This window comes from Dermacentor albipictus, chromosome 3, assembly GCF_038994185.2.
Source record: "Dermacentor albipictus isolate Rhodes 1998 colony chromosome 3, USDA_Dalb.pri_finalv2, whole genome shotgun sequence".
Lineage (NCBI taxonomy): Eukaryota > Metazoa > Arthropoda > Arachnida > Ixodida > Ixodidae > Dermacentor > Dermacentor albipictus.
In genome coordinates, this window is record NC_091823.1 from 25,035,308 (window position 1) to 25,056,417 (window position 21,110).

Consider the following 21,110-nt stretch of genomic DNA (forward strand, 5'->3'; position numbering starts at 1 on the left):
GCTGTATTGAGCGCCTCTGATTTCTCGCAGCGATATATATATACATATACACACTGTTTCCGTTGGCGCGAGAGGCTAAGTGGGCAAGACAAAGACAAGACGATAAAAAAAGGAAAGAGAGGCCTATATTGGCGGGCACATCTGCCCCACCCATCAACATTAGACGCTAACTGTACGCAATCGCCCACTCGTACTTTCATTCTAAAGAAACTCCAGTTATTAACGGTGAGTGCGACAGGTTATGAATCCTAGTTAACGAACGCCCCGCGGACGAGTGCAGCACGGTGCCGTCGCGAAGGCATTCAAACTGCAACATTAACGCAGGGGCTAACTTCGCATTGGGCACATCGCAAACAAACAACACAGGTCGCCGCCCTCGCGATTTTTTTAAAGGCACACAAAGAGAAGCCCTAAACCAGTTTAGACTGATGAGTTATTGTCTCAAAACACAGTTTTATTGTCAATTTTGCGGTAGCGGAATAATTATTAGAAGAGAAAATGAAGGTCAAACTGCCATTTCTTCTCAATTTCGCGCCGGAACTCCAGCAGCGGTATACACCGGAGTGTATACACCAAGGATTTCGAAGTTTTTCTTCGTATTTGGGCCGTTGTGGCTTTTATAAGAACTTATACCCCGGTAAAGTTATTGAGACTTAGTAAGGAGCCTCTGGCTCTTTTAGAATGCAATGCAGTAGGTCCGTACCGACAAAAAAAAATTGCGGGACAACGGCCAGAAATACACCGCCGTAGTCATAGACGCAGAGTCAAAAATCGGAACCACATGCAATGTATACACCAAACACTCGGAAATAGCGGAGGAAGTAGCGATTGCGCTGGCCCTCACAGAACAGGAATGCGAAGTCGTACGAAGTGACTCGCAGACGGCAGTAAAGAATTACGCCAAAGGTCGAATTTACACGGAAGCCCTGTCCATTCTGGCCAAAGCGGTCAGATCCAAAACCGCGAGCTCGAGGATCATACGGTTCCCCGCGCACGTCAACACGGAAGGCGACGCGCTCCCGAACCTAAACGAGACGGCGCACCGGACGGCGCGAGACATGACCCGCCGCGCCGAACAGGACATGCAACGCCTCTCGCACGATAGCGAACGCTTCTCGAGCAGAACGGGACAGGCGCACCAGATACAACGACATAACCAGTGCATATTTGAACGCCAGAAGGATATACCCACCGCCGAGTCCCAAATTGTACAGGAGGCAGGCCGTCGCCTGGCGACAACTCCAGACGAACACCTTCCCTAATCCATTCCGTCTGAAACGTATCCTCCCAGATAAGCATCAGGACGACACTTCACTTCACTTCACTTCACTTTATTACCTTAAAAACCCCATTAGAGGGGTATTACATAAGGGGTGGTTAATAAAATAAACATTAGAAACAGGCGTTCATCTTGAGATATGGGTGACAACAGCTTCAGTAAAGGCAGATGGGCTTGTAATGGCTGCGATGGCGTGTGGAAGGCCGTTCCAGTCCCTTGATGCTCGAATAAAAAATGATGCTTGAAAAGTGGTGGTCCGGGCACGTGCGCGTGCAACTTGAAGCGGATGACCGGTGCGATGAGATATGTATGAAGGGGGCGTGATGTACGGTGGGTGATTTAGGGAGCTGAAAAAAAATGAGCGGAAGAGAGAGAGGGTGGCAACCTGTCGACGGAAAGAAAGCGTTTCCAAGCCGGTTTGCGCTTTCATCGATGAAATACTGATATCGTATGAATATGAAGATTGAATGAACCTAGTAGCGCGATTTTGCACAGCCTCAAGTGCATTTATGATATAAATTTGATGCGGATTCCAGATGGGAGATGCATATTCAAGTTTCGATCTTACAAATGATTTATAGGCCAACGCTTTTACTTGTTGTGGGGTATGACGCAGATGTCGTCTAAGAAATCCCAGTGATCTATTAGCAGCAGAGATGATGTTAGTAGCGTGCAAGTGCCAGGACAGATCACAAGATAGGATGACACCGAGGTATTTGAATGATTGGACTGATTCTATTGGAACATCAGCAATGGAATAGGTAAATGTGTGGGGGTTACGGCTGCGAGTGAAAGACACGAGTTTACATTTGTTAGGATTTAGGTTCATTAGCCAGCGATTACACCATTCTTGTACGTTATTGAGATCATTCTGGATGAGTGTGTGGTCAGATGTGTTAGTAACTTTGCGGTAGATTACGCAATCATCTGCAAACATGCGAATGTTACATAATACATGCGTTGGTAGATCGTTAATGTAAATTAAAAAAAGAAGTGGTCCCAAGACGGATCCCTGGGGGACGCCTGATGTTACGGGGAGTCTGCTAGAATACTGGTTATTAACACAAACAAACTGAGAGCGGTTAGTCAAGAATGCTTCTATCCATTTTAGTACGTCGGGGTGTAAATTTAACTGAGACAATTTTAGCAGCAAACGTGCAAATTGTGCCAGGAAGGACCAGCAACACTCAAACACATGCTGTAGGAGCGCAACGTAGTTATAGGAGGGATGGCAGTTACTCCGGAGACCCTGTCGTCGAGGTGGGCCGCCGCTCTGCGCAGCTCAGACCTCGGAATCCAGACGTGGGCAGTCCAGCAAGCTCGTGAGGCGGCGTTGAGGCAGAGCCTTGACGTTCCCCCGTGGGAGACCTGAGCCCGAGTCGCGTTAAACCTTGCCGGACGTACAAGAAAGTTGTATCCATCCATCCAAAGGTATCCAGCATATGCCATCAAAGTCCATGTCGTCACGGCGAGCTAGCGCGAGAACTTCAAGGCGGCGTCGCTACCCGTCTTTCGTTTCTTTCTTTTTATTTTTTTGTTTGTTTGTTGGTCTGTCTTTTGCTCTCTTTTCTAGCTTACCAAGGCTCCTCTCAGGTAAGAGTGAATTTTTGTGTTATTGTAATATGGTAACCTATTGATACAGATTAAATATATATTTTTCAAGGCAACTCTTTCTTAGAATCACTCCTGCACTTTGGTGTCCGTTTCTTCACCCGCCGCGGTGGCTTAGCGGCTATATGGTGTTGCGCTGCTAAACAGGAGGTTGTGGTATCAAATCCCGGCCGCGGCGGCCGCATTTCGACGGACGCGAAACGCAAGAATGCTCTTGTACCGTGCATCGGGCGCACGCTAAAGAACCCCAGGTGGTCAAAATCAACCCGGAGTTTCCCACTATACGGTGTGACTCACAATAATATTGTGGTTCTGGCACGTAAAAACCCAGAATTTGTTTTATTCGTCTTTATTCACTGCGCAGCAGCACACTGACGTCATGAAGTCTTGTATCGGCTTATATAGTGCCTAATTGAGACCACACATCCTGAACCCTTTGCGCATCCTTAACTCTCATGAATATGTAAGCAGCGCCGGTCGACTGTGGCGTTTTACTAAAGGTTGTGTCTTAGAAGTGTTTATTCATTCACGTGATTTATGACGCATGCGCGTAATAGCACGCGATTTAAACGCGCGAAAATTGTAAGCATGGCTTCTTTATGCAGTAGCGACAGCAATCGCGTTTCGCAAATAACTAGAAAAAGGTACTCTGAACTACTAACAAATCAGAAAGAGGCAGTTCACGTCATCAGACGTTTATATAGAAGAAGCTGCAGAATACCCTTTCTCTCAGTTGCGAATGGCGCTCCCTCCGAATATCCGGACAGCTGAGGAACGAAAAGAAACGACCGCGAAGCAAGCGTGTATACGTCGTAATCTGTATATAAAGAGACCTGCACGTTGTACACGCCTTGTGTAATTGCGTTTCAATGCACCGATCTCCAAAACTTAGAAAGATTCGCTCACATGGAGAGACACCAGGGAAGTGGTCTGCCCACTCTTTAAAGAGTGAGTTGCGTTGACCGAGTAGGGCCGCAATTTAGGTGATAGCAAAGTGCTCTTTCGAGGCCTTGCGCCGACCACGGAAATGCCACCGAGACAAAGGCATTAAACGGCAACTCCAGCGATTTTTCGACGCCAAGTGATCTCAAGAAAATGTCCGCTTCCTGTTTTCTTCGGTACTTTGGTCATCTGTGCCAAACAGCGCGACTGAAAGTTTAGTTTCCCTGAAAATTATATTTTAAAGCGATAACGTTAAGGGCCCGCGTCGCAGAAAATACAGTGTCGGCGCCTACGTCGGCGGAGTTGTCCGTGAGCGAAAATTTCCGTATATATTTAGGTGTATGTATATGCTTAACCTTGCTATATCATATGCGGCATGTGAGGGTCATATTGCCACACCGTTCTATTACTAAAGTTGCTCATACCTTGTCTTACAATCTTTACAGAGTTATCCTTCGGAATTTTGAGAATGACAACCCACAAACAAATGTCATGAAAAAAAAAAACACCGACAGCGCATGCATTTTATGTTAAATCTTCGCAGACTTAAATATTAAGAGTGCGAAACAATAACAGAAACCCATAAATGATTTCTTTTTTTTTTGCGCGGCTGTACACTACCTGCGGGATCGGCCCACGCAAGAGGTCGCGTTTCTACCAGAAAGCTCGCCTTCGTGCATAGCGTTCGCCGCCAACGTTTTCCGGTCAACATTACGGTTAAATAAGCTTCAGTTTACGGGAAGCGTGAGAAGCAGCCACAGATCTTTGAATGCTATCACGTTACACTCTTAACGGCGAAGCTTAAACGTCGTCCAAGTTTTTTGAACACCTTCCTCAAATACACAGGGTTGTGCAGACTTTTTAAGTTTGGCGAGGTGACTTTCTTAAGCGTATGCCTATGAAGGCTTTCCTCGTGCTTTTTATACCGTCTATTTTGTATCCCCTCAACCTCCCTCGGCGGAGGCCCCCGAAGGGACGTCCAGCCCGGCTAATTTCCGTTGTCTGCATGTTGCACACCGTTTCCAACCACTTCGTTAGGGCCCTTACACCTATAACACAATTGTGGCCTACGAACACTAAAACAAGGCAGCGTTAGTGGAACATGCTACGGCACGCTGTATAGGTGAAATGACTCGGCATTACGGTCAAATTATGCGGAACACGAATGGGTCCGCTCTTCAATTTCGTCATCTGACCGCCACTGCCTTTTCTATTGAGAACGTTACTATACTTGTTACATGGTTAAGAATTTTTCTGTAGCGCATACTGTTTTGGTAGACCCGTACGTATTTGCTGGATGGTAGAAATATTGGAATATTTGCTTTGACGCGGCGGGCAAGGTTTTTTTAATTCACTGTTACACACGCTATTCACCTATGAATACGCTGTACACATTCGGATTCGGAACAGACGAATACCTTAAAGACTCAAGCGCCTGAACAATAATAACTTTATTTACTCGTTCACTCAATATTTTCTTCTGTGCACCACTTTTCATTCTCTATGAGAGTGAGAGAGTTTAATGGCAAGTGGAGAAGTTAGTCCAGCGACAGGTTTGGCATGTTACTTCAGGTGAGAAGGAATGAGGTGGAGATTTCGACCTAGCGCGAGATGCCCTAGCGCAAAAGTTATTCACAGAATCTCACTGGCGGGCCCGTATCCCGCAAGAATGCTTTAACCACCTTAGTGGATAGCAGTTTGGATGCCGGACACTACCACGATCCAAGAATGTCCCGCAGCTCATGTTGAGAGCGTTTCCTCATGACAACCCTTGAGGTTCGTTTGTAAAGCATCCGCAAATAAAAATTAAGTGCTCCAAGTCCTCGTCACCAGCGCAAGTGAGACACAGTGGCGCGCTGAACAGATGAATTTTTTACATAAATAGTGTCTCGTATAAATGGAATTCAGGCGTATGCGTGGACGCCTTCTGATGAACGTCTACGAAATGCTTTCTTAACTAGCACCCCAGATGTGCCCACACGAGCGATCGCAATTGTGACTTTGTTCACGTGTGACTTATGAAAGCAGGTCGTCGTGAGAAGTTTGCCGTACGGTTACGGCACGTCATGAGCATACTCGATCGCTTATATATTGTCGTTACATTTGCTGTCTTCGCAGATCAGGTCGGGGCTACTCGAAGTATCGAGCAGTGGGTGGTTATCGAGAACAGGACTGGCGGGCTCGACGCTGAATTCTTTGTCTTGTTCCGTTTTGGTCGTGGTTTTGCACTGAGTACGTAGTTTACTGTTCACTTCCTCCAGCTGCTCGTTGTCCGTTCCTTTGTTGAAAACCTGCACCGAACACGAGAAAAAAAAAATGTGAAACGGAGATCGAAGACAAACTTAACACCGCATGCACGCCACGATTATTTTCCTTCGACGTTATCACTTTCTCATCACTATAGCAGCATCGACTGGCTGGTGGTGGTGTTATAACGCGGGCAGCCAGCCGGTGCGAGTCTAAATTGAAGGCAACAAGGACGTCGACAACGAAGCGTCGAAAGGAACGAAATTAGCATAGAATAGCTGCATTGTCCCAGCTGAGGTCAGAACTATGAATGCGTTATGTACTCTTCGAAAGCTCTCGCAGGCGTCCATTAGTTGAAAAAATTAAAACAGGGCGACTAATCAGCGGAGAAAATTGAAACCGAACGGCGAGCTTCCCGTTTTCATGTTTTATTTTGCCCCAGCAATGGTGTCGATGACGTGATTGAGCGAAGTGACAGATTTCGCGGTATACTATATATGGAGAATGTGAGACTTTTTTCTGGATGGAAACGTGTACAAGCCGTCGCTCCTCAGGACCTGAATAAAGTTCACTGCCTGTCTGCCTGCAACGCGGCAACTATTTAGGGCAGAGTTCTTTCGGATGAATATAACTGACGACAACGAGAAAACTAATCCGAGTTCGTTTCGGTCGACTTCGTTTCTTTAGTGAAATGAGTATCGCGGAAATACTTGCGCATCGACGTGCATGGCGCCGATTATCCCTTGGTCCAATATGCAAATTCTATGCGCTACTCACAAGTATTCAGCTGCACATTCATGTAGCATATCAATAATCTACACAAGCAAAAGAAACAAGAAAGCACAATCACGAATTGCGAAATGCGTACTTTCTTTTCGAGGATACCGGGGCAGCATATTTATATAGGGTGACCCAAGTAACTTTAGCCAAGCTGTTCAGTGAAAAAAGAAATATTAAAAAAAACACGGTGCAATATAAAATAATAATCCCTACGGTGTTCGGTCGTCAGACCTGTGACAACCGAATATCATAGATTTAGTAATTGTAAACTTCTCCGTGGTTTTAAAATCGTTTGTCTTTTTTTTTTGAGCAGCTTGACTAACGTTCGTTGGAACACATGTCATACAATCTACTGGACAGAAAAAATATCAACCAGACACAAAATTCAAATCACGTGTACATTTTTACTCGCAAAGTCGCAAAAGCGCGCGTAATCGCTATTCTCCTTAATTGTTAACGAGGCAGTGTAGCACCCAGCGATGTTACTAGTGTGTTAGATTGTACTTTCCCTCTTCTTCTGTATTCTTTTTTTTTTAACAACGACACTTCGGTTAACACCGCTTCAGCCACGGCGAGCACGATGTCCTCTGCTGCCAGTTTAGCGCGCGCCTGTTACATACCTGTTTCGTTTTTCACGTGAAGGCAGTTTGCGTCATCGCACTGGCGCTCTGCTTGACCATAAAAAAAGTGCCCTTGACCGCAAGCTCGGCTTTAGCGGAGTGTAATACCGAGAACACAAAATCATTTCGCAACATAGTTTGTGGGCGGCTGTCCTGAAGCCATTGCATCAGTACATTCTAATTTGCAAGAGCCTCGAGGCGTGCCATTTGCTGCCCATCCAATGGGTGGCTTCATTTTCACACGTGCCACAACACTACTAAACTAAACCTAATTTCTGTTGGTTACCCTTAAAGATCATAGAGATACTGCTGTGTTGATATTTTGCTATTTGTTGCCTTCAAAAGGATGTCTGCTGAAGTGCAACTGAATATCACGCAAGATCTCTATAAACATAGCGAATAGGTTGCTAACTACCGTAGCTGTCAAACGCGTGCTCTCTCCTGTTCTGCTTGCTTAATTTGCTGCCGACCAAAAAAAAGTTCCCCTTTCCAAACTTTTGTGCCCCTGCAATATGAGAACACTTTTTTTCTTGAACGGGCGGCCAGAGAAGTATTTTAGTCCGCCTAAACTTCTTGAAAGACGTGAGAAGGACAATGAGCGAAAATTCAGGAGCGCTCCTGCTATGATCACTCCCCATCACGATCACAAAAGCTGTAATAAAATTGGCACACGGGGTCATAGTTTCCGCTTACGTTCCGGGAACGATATTGAGCTGCCTTTCCCTACGTCGGCATGATGCGCTGCCCTGATCTTTTGGTCACTTGCTCTTCTTCCAAAAGTGTATTGCTTTTAGGGCTAGCGTCGGTGCCTTTGAGTCGTCCTCGAATGTGGCTTCGGTGGAGAACAAAGTGAGCGAGTGGTGCTGAGAGAGAGAGAGAGAGAGAGATCGAAACACGAGCTTGGCCGACGGTGCATGTCTGCGAGAACTACGGCGCCGGAGGATCTCGCCGAATGAGGGAACGCGGCGCCGATCCAGACTGCGCGGGAGCTTTGTTCCCAAACGGGCGAAGCGCAGAGCGGCCCCGATCATTTTTACGGGGCATGACGCAACACGTGGACGTATATCACTTCCAACGCCTGACGATGCCTCGAAAAGCTTGGCTCACATTGTCTAGGACACACATTATTTTCTTTCTGCAGTATATTCTCAAGAAAGACGCACTGATGCAAGGAGCATGACGCGAAAGAACAAAAGCAAAAACCGTGAAGCGCTCGTCTTTAGTAAAACCGAAATTTAATGCCATGTCGTGCTTTCAGGCGCACGCCTTCCTTTCGCTGCAGTTGATGTCTTAGAAAAGCGAGCCTCAGCTCACCAAGCAATAAGCTCTGCAGTGCATTATATAAGAGAGCAAATAGACCCGCTAGTGCATGAAAGCAGATACAACTGGTCGTAAATATGGACAAAAGTGCGCCCTTGACGTATAAGGAGTGCATGCATGTTCGTTCATTATATTTGTGTGTAGAATGTATGGACCGCACTAATTTTTTTTGCCAGTTACACAACGTCTTGCACTTAAGCATTTCGACAGCGGCACGTCTTTTGTGTTCTTTATGCGAGGCCATCTGAGACAGATATATATATCGATTTCTCAATAGCACATATGTAAGGCGTTACCGGCGAAAGCACACGCTGCAGTTTTCCTCGTCGCCTCTAAACCTGCACGTACACCCGCGACGCTTTCTCACACGTGGTAGAGCTGGAGGGCAATAAATTTAATTGTGGCATGGATGAACATTTACATCGCAGAAAAAGTGAGCGCGCTTCTCTGCCGGTCGTAAGACATGATGAATTGACATGAATGCTTTTACCGCCTCGAGGCAACCTTGACTATGAGGGAAGCGGTTGGAGAAACCTCGCGGTTAAGTTCGACTAGCATGAATCCCGTGAGTGTACATAAATATACATAAACAACTCAGTACAAAGGCAATAATTCCGGCAATAACATAATTCCGGCAATAACAAAAGGCTGAAGTAGAACCAGCTATACCTCCTGCTTGGCAGCAGACAGTCGTAGCCGCAAAATCATTAGAGCAGAACCATCGGAAAGGCAACGCCTCCCCCTCGCCTCCAAGAGCAATGTATTCGCAAAACTACTCAAATAGGTGGAAAGCCCACAATCTTTTCGCTGTTACGCCGACTAACATCGTCAGCGGCGGACTGACATTCGAACGTCGGCGCCCTTAGGTTAATTAGCTTTGTCATTTACCTATGGAATGCCTTTTTTGCTTTGAATTTCACATCTGAAGCCGAACAACGAAGCAAAAAAGAAAAAAAAGAAGAAAACGTCTGAGTTAGTCTGTGAAAACAGCGAATAAAAAGAAAGCACTAGTATCTTCCCATCACTCCTCTTTTCCTCCTCGTTCAACCGCACCAGTCTGCTATCGCACCCCCCCCCCCCCCCCCCGCTCTTTCAGCAGAGAGAGTTCAGATAATTGGAGCTACCAAGTGATGATACACAAGGAATGTTTCGTGCACGTTACCACGAATTTGTTTTTTCAGGCTACGTCAGTTGATCTTCCCTGCAATGAATTGCCCATTATATGTGGTCTCACTTATTCTGATGCAGTGGTGCAGAAATTTACTTTCAGGTCACGCTTGTCATCATCTACTTGGAACAAAAATTGAGTTGAAGAGATATGTCTTACAGCACGGCATCGCCCACACGACTGCATTTGCATTAAGATGTTGGAAGCGGCAACCTTGTGCAAGGACGTAACGGGCAAAGCATCCCGTGACCAGTAGTGAACGGCGCAAGATTTGCGAAAGAGTGATTTGATGTGCGCGGTCTTACATAGGCCCTATACCCAAACAAAATCCCGCGCCACAGTTTGGCTTCCCAAATTACTGCAAGACACAGGGATGTTTTTGCTGACCATGTTCTTTTTCGCGCATAGCTCACCGTTGTACACATGTTCTCTGGCAGGTCAACCTCTTCACCAGACGGTTGGAGGGACGTCTCTGCCGTGGAAAGGTGCAGACCGCTGGAGACATCGTCTGTGCTGCTGTAGCCGCGCGGAGGCTGAAGCATGAGGAGGTTCTCTCTTGCGATGCGAGTCACGCCGTTCGTAACTTTGCCTGAACAGGAGAGAAAACAGAGTTAAGGTCACTCACTCAAGCTGGCCGTAACTTGGAGTTGCCCACGGTAGATCATGTCTTATTAGTGAGCTCGACCACAGCACGTTTGTTTAATCACATTTATATTGCTTATTGAGAAGCAGTGTCTCTTCTGTAAATCATATTGCAAAATGAGAGCGTTGCTTTTGGCGGCCTAATTATAACGTAAACGTCTCAGTCTGCCTGTCATGCAAAAAATGGCGAAAGACAGAATGAAAAACAAAAATAACCTTCTTTCCTTCATTGCTTCGCAGTCGTTACCAGAAAGAGCTGTTTCTTTCTCTGCGTGTTCTTTTTTTTTTTCGCTAACACGGTGCCTTAGTTCGTATTAAAGCGTGTATTTATTAGCATGCACAAGCTCAGCGCTCTTTATGTACACCTTTTCGCAATGACGTGCTGTAGTATGTTAATAGTCGTTCTCCCTGAATACGGAAGACTCAATTTCGACGTAGCCGGGTTAACATAATCTCTAACATTTTCCAATATTAATATTTATCGCTTGTTCTCACTTGCTTTAATATAGCTTACAGTTTGCGAACTCGTGCATTTGTCATGTGATGGTGCTAACTGAAAAAAATAAGCCGTGCGCTACAGAGTACAAGTACCGAACGAAAGCAAATATTTTGTTGACACTGCCATGCCAAGCGCCTAGGTAGTACCACGTTTTTCCGCTGGGATGACTTTCCTAAGCAACAAAATACATTGGCGTTCTGCGTAATTATGTCGTTGCTCTTAGACAGGATTTTTGGTAAAGTAATGCACCGTACATCAATTCATCTCACCGCCGCTTGGGGACAGATAACTCAAAAATCATGCGTGTTGGTGCTGTAATTCCACGCTTGCAATATGTACTCTGTAGGTTTAGTTCAACTCAGAAATTGGAAAACCTTATTGCACTTATTGTGACGTCCGCCACTGCTATGAATTATGACGAAGAACAGTTATTCTGTCCCTATTCCCATATTTTTAATAATTGGAGGTAGTCGTCACTGAAAAGTCAGGTGTGTCGGATTCCTTAGAGCTTGAATTTATTACACATGCATCATTGCATGTGCAATAAATAGAGACTCTTTATTCTACATGCATGACTGTTGAGCGGGAAGAAGGTCCCGGTGTGGGTTGAGAAATTCGAAGCTGACTGATGGACAGGGGAGAGGTGTGTTGTTAAGAAAGGGGAGTTGTGAAGAGAGTTTTTGGAAACTTCAAGCTATATGTACCTTGTGTCCCAGTTAAGGTTAGCCAAGATGTTCAACGAAACAAATGAAGTTATAAAAAAGACATGGTGCAAGATACAATCAGAGGGCCTAGAGCATTCGGTCGTCAGACGTTCTGACGAGCCCCCGCCTCCCCCCGCTACCCGCACACACACCGTTCTCATATATACTAAATCTTCAAAATTTACCCAGCAAGATCGTGCAGCCGCATACTGTATTCGTACGAAGTTTCATTACGATATGTCATTCATATAGCAAATGGAAAACGCTTTGTTTTTCTGGAAAGGACTGAGAACTCCAATTAGCGCAAATTTCGTAACTTTCTACGGCGCGCCTCAAAGCACCTAAAGCTTATTAATTTATTAAGCGACGCTTTCTTTTCTCACATACTTTATTCGTACCAAGATTTATATTTGTAGGCGTGAGAATTCTGAAGCAATGCAGGGTTAAACAGCCCGTGAAGCTCCAAAGTAATAAAGAGCACTTCGACAACGCGCCTAATTATCGCATATATTTCTGACTTTGTCCATACATAATCCCCTGACATTTATAACATCTCCTATAAACTTAATCGCGCTGGATTCAATGCTTTTTGAACACATTTTCGTAGGTATAATAAAGAGACGTTTAGAGCAGACGTATTGGAGCTACCTTCTTTACCGCGTCGATTCGAAATAATAACTTCGTTAAGGGCTTATAAGTGATGAAATCCACAGCGTACTTCAGTAGCACTACTGTAAATAATGTCTGTATCTTTATTATCCCATCAAAAATATATTTAAGCTATTCCACACTTATCTAACAAATATTACCCACCTCTTTTCACTCTTTTTTACAACACTGGAGGTACCGGGAGAAAAAAAGAAAGACACCCTTTCTTTAATCAGTCGTTTTATATGGATTAAAACTATGTTTTTTTTCATTTGGTAATCAAGGAAAATGACATTACTAAATGGTTCCTAACTAACAGAACGATATCCCAGGACTTGCTGTGAGCTATTTCGGGTGTACACGCGAATTTGCTGCGCGCATGCAGCGAGTGCTAAGCAACCTGTGCACTTACGTACGCGCGCACCTTTGAGAGCATTAATAGCTTTAATTGTATGAACTGTTGTTGTAGGGCTGGATATCGATTAACATTCTTATCTTATTAGTCGGGAATTGTCAATGGTATAATTAACGCAAAATATTGTGCTTGCGTATTTACCTACACCTGCAAGGCAAAAACATACGGCTCAGGACTGTCCCAATAAAGGAAAAAAAGGAAAAAAAAACCCGGTTTCTTCTGGTAGTTATGACGTACAAATTGAAATTGAGGAGTGCACTGGAAAGTTAGCAAATGCCAAATTCTGATTGCAGTTGTCAATTTTAAGTTGCATTTATAGGCGGAGAAAACGAAAATTGGCTGTCTCGTGGAATTCCTGGCCCGCACACGTTTGCTCAGGGGAGTACGTGAAAAAAGAAATAAAAATCTTATTTCTTCTGTGCGTACACTTCGAAAAAACAAAGATTGCTAACAAACAAACATTACATCAACAGCATCAAACAAGCTGCCAGACAAACGTAAGGCCAGCGGCAGTGAGGACATGTTCTCAGCTACCCTGCTGGCTTTTAGGCTCATAGAGCCCGGGCTGTTTTTGTTGCGGATCCCGAGAAAGATGCGCGCATCCGCGCCTAACATTGTACGTGTAGCTGAAGCTTTATTATGAAGTAATTACTGTATTACCGTCTTCCGCACTGTGCTCGTTTTGCCATGAGTTACCAATTCACAAAACTGTAGCTCAGTCTGTGGTTGCAGACCTTGCTGCTTTGCGAGAAAAACGGGACGGTGGTGTCGGCGCTTGCCTGCTTAAGATCGCGTGACCTTAACGAATTATTAGCAATTAAATAGGGCAAATAAATCGGTTATCGATTAATTTCAGGGTTAATCGATCAATTTCCTAGCCATATATTTTGTTGCTGGTGAGAAAGTGCACACTAAGCACACGCAGTGCAAGACATGTGGCTTGGATGTGTCCGGATCTGTTCGCTTCCATTTCACACTGCATTGCGATGAGTACTGTTATTAGACAAATCTTACAGTGTTATCGTTACCACCTCAAGAAATTGGCGAAAACGGGGGTAGAGTGCGAACACATGGTGATTGAACAATCACTTTCACTTTATATTGAAGTACACCCGCAGATACCTCACCCCCCCCCCCCTCCCTCTCTTCCCGGCGCATCTCGAGAAAGTGCAACGACATGAGAACGCCTGAGGTACAATCGTTGCCCCACACGGTTCGCAGCGACAGTTTGCCACCGTCTCTTGGTCCACGAGTGGAACAATTTTCTAGGCGTATACGAGAAGCAGCGCGAAAAAAGAAATCTCAAAAATGCGACCGACTTGCCTCGCTTCTGCTAAAGGATAATGACCGCTCGTTGTGAATAACGCGTGTCGAAAGCAGATGGACGCCCGAGTAGTCAGAGCAGAAGTAAAGAGAGCTCAAAATGCAGTGGCCACCTACGCAGATGATGACGAATGATCACTTTCGGGATCCCAAATAACGTGGCGCGCGGCCCAGAACGGTGCCTTTACAAAGAAAAGAGGAGCAAAGATGCGATGGAACAATTTTAGTGCTAGAGTCATTCACGTGGAAGGTCTTGCGAAAATGACGAGAAACTGAGGTGGCATCAGAATCGTTAATGGTGGCTCTTCGATGAGGGAAAAAAAATGTAATGGTACCAAGCGCTTCACGCGCGAAAGCGCGGTCGATGTGGAATTGCCCGTTTCTGTACTCTGTAACCGAGGCTAATGCACCGTGTAGTCGAAGACGTTACGGCTTGTCGATATGTTGGCTCACGAGATTTCGTAAGTGCAACTGAGTCGTAACTGCTTATGTCTTACGGCTCAACTCTGCCCGATACATTGTTTCCTGAGTTTATTTTGTGTTGTGCACCGAAGTAAAGCATTCGCAATCGAACTGATTGAGCTCGTCCTGCTGTCTTATTTGAGCAAGCGATGGGCTTATTTTTTAAAATTTTATTCTCGAGGAGAGCGTCTGTATTTGCCATTTCCCCTTTGTATGTCTCCCACCTCAAAATTGTGCCCAGTTCAAATGATTTGTAACTGCAGAGTGCGTTATATTTTGGCGCTGGTAATGGCAGTCCTCTTGTGCGCCTTCAGAATGATTCTCAGTTTACTGTGGAAAGGAATGGAGCGCAATTCAGTGCTCTTCATGGTGTCGACGGTGTTTACTCTAGCGAGGTTATATGAAAAAAAGTCACGAAAGAATCACACTAAGGAATCAAGAAGGAGCAAGAGTATCAGAACAAGTAGTTAAAGTAAACTGTATGCTTTAGATTAGACTTTTTTGCTTTTTACAGGCGTTCAGGGAGAAATAAATTGAGGTACTTTGCAAAACTCCATGAGAACAAAATGATTTAGCATTTCTTGCAGTTCGGTAACACAGAAGTAGATGGTTCAATAACTACGTTCAAGTAGACGCACGAAATCCTCAAGTTGTATCCTGGAAACTCGAAAAGTCGATCAGAACGCTGTTCCTGGTTACAGGGAGGCACTGGGAGCCTTTAAGGTTCTTGCGCCAAATACGCCTCCGCGCTGTGTTGGTGCAAGCATGGCTCGAACTGAGCGGAGCCATATTTAAATCGCGCAAGATAGTCGTGGGACGAGATCGAGAAGCGCACAGGACATGGCGCTAGAGTCGAGTGCTGTGTGCTTTTTCATCTTGTTCCATGTGTGTGTGTTTTTGCATTAGTTGAACATGACTTAAGCCTGGAATACATATCAACTATAGTCCAACTTATTACCTTTACTCCTTTCCTTTCCCCAGCACAGGGTAGCCAACCGGTACTTACACTATAGCTAACTCCCTGTTAGCTAATTAACCCCCTGTTAACTAACTCCCTACTAGCTAACCTCCCTGTTTTTCCTCCCCTTTTCTCTCTTCTCTCATTGTCGGACAGACCCATTTCTCGCAATCCATTCGTGAGAGTGCAAGGAAAGGGCCAACACGAGCCCTGCGAGAGATAATCACACTTACGAACTTTGCACTTTCGTCTTCCACACAAAAAAATAAAAATAAGTAAATATTACGTTTTCTTGCTATAGCCCCATCTGAGCCTTACACGCCCAGAGTAACTGCGGTAACAGGTTTTCAGCAGACAGCTCCACTTTTAAAGACACCAACTTATGCCTGTGTAATGGCCCGGGTGCCTAATGCTATTTTCTTCGGCAGGCGGGACTGACTCCCTTCTTTCACTTACGCTTTGTCTTCGTTCCATCTTTTCGCTTCCTACTTTGCAAAACGTATCGGAAGGCGTCGCTAAACCGGCAGACGGTTATCAGGCTCACAGTGTTCTTCCTTCGAAAGAGCAATGAAGTTAGAAACCACCATCTCTGCCTGCTCCGCCGACGGTTCATTGGATCAAAGACCTATTTCGTTATGCAGACGGTGAATAAAGTTTGGGAAAAAGAAATAAATTCTGCGTACATCCTTCACCGCCAGACTATTCAAAACTTAGCACTAATTTATAAACAAACGAAGTAGATATCTGTAAGACTAAAATGTTTGTAAGATAACAAGAAAAGTTAAATAATCTGTTACAGTGAAGCAGAGAAACGATAGATGGAGGGAGAAATGGAAGAAAGGCGAAAAGCGGGGAGGTTAACCAGAACAGAAAATCCTTTTTGATAACTTACACAGGGGTGAGATAAGAGGGGTATATAAAGAGATAGAAAAGTAGATAGAGAGAGCGAGTGAGGACGGACACACAGTCACAGCCAACCACGTTATCACCGTGTACTATCACCGCACAGTAGCCATTGTAGCACTACGAACATCACTTCAGGTTACAGCCCCTCGTGCAGGTCTGTTGAACTTAAAGACTACAACAGCACCCTTGTCACCCTAAGTTGTGATTTCTTGTGCGGTTGGCATTCTAAAATGATTTTATCCATTAACGGTCGTCTATCAAATCGCCCTATCACTATTGCAAGAAATCCTCGCTGTAAATTGTAGCGAGGACAATCACACAAAACTTTTTGAAATGTCTCTTTGCTACCACAGTTATCACACGAGGGGTAGTCGGCCCATCCGGTTCGAAAGCAAAAGACTTCGTAAAAGCCGCACCAAGCCATTTTCGACAAGGCAGGGTAGCTTCGCGTCGGCAGGGTTAAACTGGGATGCGAAGGCGGATAGGAGGGTCCAGGTGGTGCAGCCGATTGCGTTGAAAACTTGGGGTATTCCACGTGAAGCACGTGATATCTCATGCGATCATTCGAAGTTTTCTGGCGGCATCTGTTCTTGTTAACAGTATCGACTCCTCTTTGCTGCCTCGAAGAGGCGACCCAGCAGCGCTATCGGCTTGTTCGTTACTTATGAGGCAGCATTGTTTTAGAAGCCACTGAAATGTCACGTGGTGTTCTTTCTCAGCCAAGGTATGAGTTCGTTCTCTAATGTCGAATACCATTTGTTCGTGCGGTCCGCGCCGCAGGTACGACAGCAAAGACTGCAGCTCTGCCTTCGAGTTCGAGGAAGTTCTTTGCTGTTGAGACGAAGCGCAGCGCGAAGAGCTACAAGTACTGCAGCCGTCGGTGACTTTGGGTGGCACATATTGAAACTGATGGCGGCGGCTCTTGCTGGGTAAACCAGTGTAATAGTACATGGCTGGCGTATATATATATATATATATATATATATTTCTTTTTTAACGAGCACGAGATGACAGCTCTGCTTTTTTTCCTTATTCCTGGTACGGTGAAGTGCACTGCAGGTCGAGTAAAACACCATGGACGAATCGATCATCGGATGGCTTAGTTGCGGGGGTGAAGCCTGATGGGATGCCGGTGTACTAATCCGAAATTGTCTGACAAAAGAATGCCTGCTCGGCCTTTCACGAACATAAATGGGATGTAAAAAATAACCCGCTGAAAAAAAGAAAGATCACAGAGGAAGGAAATTCTTCAATGACACTTTAAACAGCCATTAGCCGGCCCGAAGACCACCTCAACCGGGAGATTAAGTGAATCTACGCGTTACCTTCTTTTCTTTAGTATTTACATTTGTTTAACCTCGCAATGCCCAACGTATCACTTTTGATGATTTAGGCAAGGGTAGTTTAACGGAGAGCCCATAAGCTAATTAATGTTTATATTATTGAGCGAGCCTTCAACTGTGCGAGGTTGAGGAAACCAATGACTACTTAATTTCTTACTATATAGAATAATTATTATTAACTTAATATTTCATTTTTTTTTTGCAAATCTACTCCTGCATGGTAGCCAGATATTAGGTGGACCAAATGGGTATAATTTTCCTTGATGTGCAATGATATTCTGGCTTTACGGGGTTAATATTTTCAATACTGTAACCAAATAGTTGGGACAGATTTCTGCATGAGCGGCCGCACAGAAAGCTGAAAGAATGCACAACAGCTGTCACACTTTTAAAAGTGCTAGGGACCTCGGCCAAAAGTTTGCGCATCACCGCACCGCGGGCTCTGTTGTCTACTGTTCGCAACCTTTCTCAGTCTGAGTTCATATATATGCTTTGCCTCCGTACAGGGTTGCTCCCGTGCAAGGACAATTATGTCGGTCACTACGATGACTAAGCGGAAGCTAAAGAAAGCAAAATACACCAGGAGAAACGCCCACCCGTGACTCTTCTATTTAGCAAGCATAAATTGCCTCACGAAGCAGTCGCTACATGTACTAGGTGGACAGATAACTGCAGCGCAAGTGGTGGCTGGAGTGATGTCTTATATAGTCATCTTTCGTTTCTCAAAGTAAGAACAGAGTCCTTAAATAACACTTTGCTCCCGAGTCGGCAGAGCGTGATCTAGCGTTCTTTGTAATCTGGAAGCTTCCATTATTAATGCACAGCGGTAGTGCTATTGTAGCACTTTACGTTCAATAGCTGTTTACACGCAAGCATAGTAAATGCATTCGCTGTTTTCTTCTTTTGTATATTTTCTTCGACTACTTTTCTGAAACATTTCGTCTGAAGTATTTGAAACCAACAGGCAGTGAAGCCGACGAAAGCACATAGGGGAAATGAAACGTGGTTTTTAATTGAAATATAACTATAATAATATAAAAGGAAGTGAAAGTGGAAAAAAGATCACTTTCCACTGGTGAGAGCCGAACCCACAACCTCCGCATTACGCGTGCGATACTCCCAGGGTCAGATCTAGTACACATATACCCAAGAAAGTGGACGGGATGACAACCGTAGTTGAAGTGTTAGAGCGTCGAACGTGTAGTAGAGGTCGTAAAGCTCCAACTGGCAGCAGATTGTCTTTTCGTTCACTTTCACTTCTCTTTACAGTGATATATCTATATTCCAATAATAATAATAATAATAATAATAATAATAATAATAATAATAATAATAATAATAATAATAATAATAATAATAATAAACACGGTTAATTTCTCGTGTCCTTTCCTCGGCTTCATTGTCTGTTCGCTTGATACAGTTGTGTCTGACAAACCATCGAGCCCCTCGATCCCTCTTCTCATTCAAAGCACAAAGTAAGACATACGGAGACAGTCATGGTAAGCAGGACTGTGCCCGGCTGCCTTTCTCGCTTTCATTCGCTATGTAGAGCAAGAACACACACCAAAGCAAGTTTCGCGACATGCTCCCGAGGGTACGTGAGGATTTATCCTCTGACAGCGCTCGCAGCCACTGATTAATGGAAGCGAGAGCCTGAACGAGACCGCGGTTACCTGCGCCAAAGGGAGTTGCTGCGGCTTCTGGGGCACCAGCGTCCGCGGGAATGGTGATGCTGCACGAGGGAGGTCGGACACCGCCGCCGAGAGGCAAAGCCGCCTTGCGGCAGATGCGGCGGCTGGGCCACGATGCGATGCGGCTGAACATGGAGCGCCCATCGCCTGCTCCACGGCTGCTGCTGCTGCTGTTGTTGTACGCAGAAACCACGGGCAGCTGCGACACGATGCGGCAAAGTCCGTGTTAGGTCGCTAGTGCACCGAAAAGGCATGAGACAGCACGGTCAAACCCTCGTTTCATATCGTAGATATTAAAAAAAAAAGTTGTCTGTAAGGATTTCGACTGGCTTTGAATGCCACAAGAAGTTTAGCAGAGTAGGCCTACCATGTTGGGTTAGTTGGTGCATAGCTTAAGAAGGACGCGTGGGGCAAGCTTAAAACCAACAGAAGAATAAGAGGAGGCAGAACGAACGCCATTCCAAAAAGCGCCCGATATTGCAGACCATTATGAAAACTTCCGGTCCAGCTTTCTCTTGCTCAATACGGGCTCCATACGTGCTCCACTAAAGTTTCGTCAAACCCTGAAAGAAAGTCCGCGCGCCTTTTCCCCGATCCTGGAATTCCCGAACTAGAAAGCTGGATCGAGAATTTTTTTAGGATGGTCTACAATATTCTCATTGACACTTTTGCTCTGAATAAAATATTTGAGGAGTTGCAAATTTAATAACAATTAGTTATGTAATAAAGGCGAACTACAACAACTAGTCTGACTTGCTCCACGCGACGGCAAACAACGTTACTTTGGTCGCGCTTGCATATTTCTTGCAGTTACGTGAGACACATGGTATACAAACATAAACGTGAAATAGTTACATGCAAGATTTCTCAGACGTGATAGAAATTACCAAGTTTTAGTAAGGAAAACGTCTTCCAGTAAAATGCAAACTTATACAGTAATTTATGGTTACTAACTACATGAACTATTGAAGTGCGTTCACCAGAAATAAAAACAATTGAACATTAGCCTTTAGTTAAGTAAACCAAATATTGCACTGGTCATTTCTCTGAATATTGCTGGGTCATTATTGTCAAATATACTAGCACGAAGATCATTGAAATACCTAACAGCACGTGGTAAAGCAGACTAGTTAAATGCATTGGTCCGAAAAAAATATGATGGAAATTGAAGTGATTGTGCAAAACCACTACATATGCTAGATGCTCGAACGAGTTGCAGGGTAGACGGATGCTCATTAAAGTAAAAAAAAAATTGTCTGCGGCTTGGCTCAGCTAACCCTGGATATGCAATGAGAAAGCTTGGTTTAGCCTGGTTAAGTCTTGGTTTCACTTGGTTAACCTTTGATTTAGCAGTAATTATTATACTTCAGTAAGCAATCATCGTTAAGCCAGGTATGACGACTGTGCCTAGGTCGGTTGCTAGACATGACTGTGATTAGGCTTGGGTAGACACGCATCGTTCGACTTTGCGACGCCTGTTGTGTTACAGGGAAAGCGCGAGTGCTAGACGTGCAAAGAGACGCCGCCAACATGCGCAGCGTCGAAGCACAAA

At 44.9% G+C, this 21,110-nt stretch overlaps 1 protein-coding gene across 1 annotated transcript in view; it reads right to left on the bottom strand.

The window, feature by feature from the left end:
• Nucleotides 1-5,264: 5,264 nt before the first annotated feature.
• LOC135903919 (uncharacterized) overlaps nucleotides 5,265-21,110 on the bottom strand; it is a 57,823-nt gene continuing 41,977 nt past the window's right edge. Inside the window, exons 7-9 of the mRNA XM_065434387.2 lie at nucleotides 19,541-19,757; nucleotides 10,381-10,556; nucleotides 5,265-6,123 (exon numbers count right to left, since the gene is read on the bottom strand). Of these exons, the coding sequence (XP_065290459.1) occupies nucleotides 5,917-6,123; nucleotides 10,381-10,556; nucleotides 19,541-19,757 (600 nt within the window). The 3' untranslated portion in view covers nucleotides 5,265-5,916. The remainder of the gene's footprint in view (nucleotides 6,124-10,380; nucleotides 10,557-19,540; nucleotides 19,758-21,110) is intronic.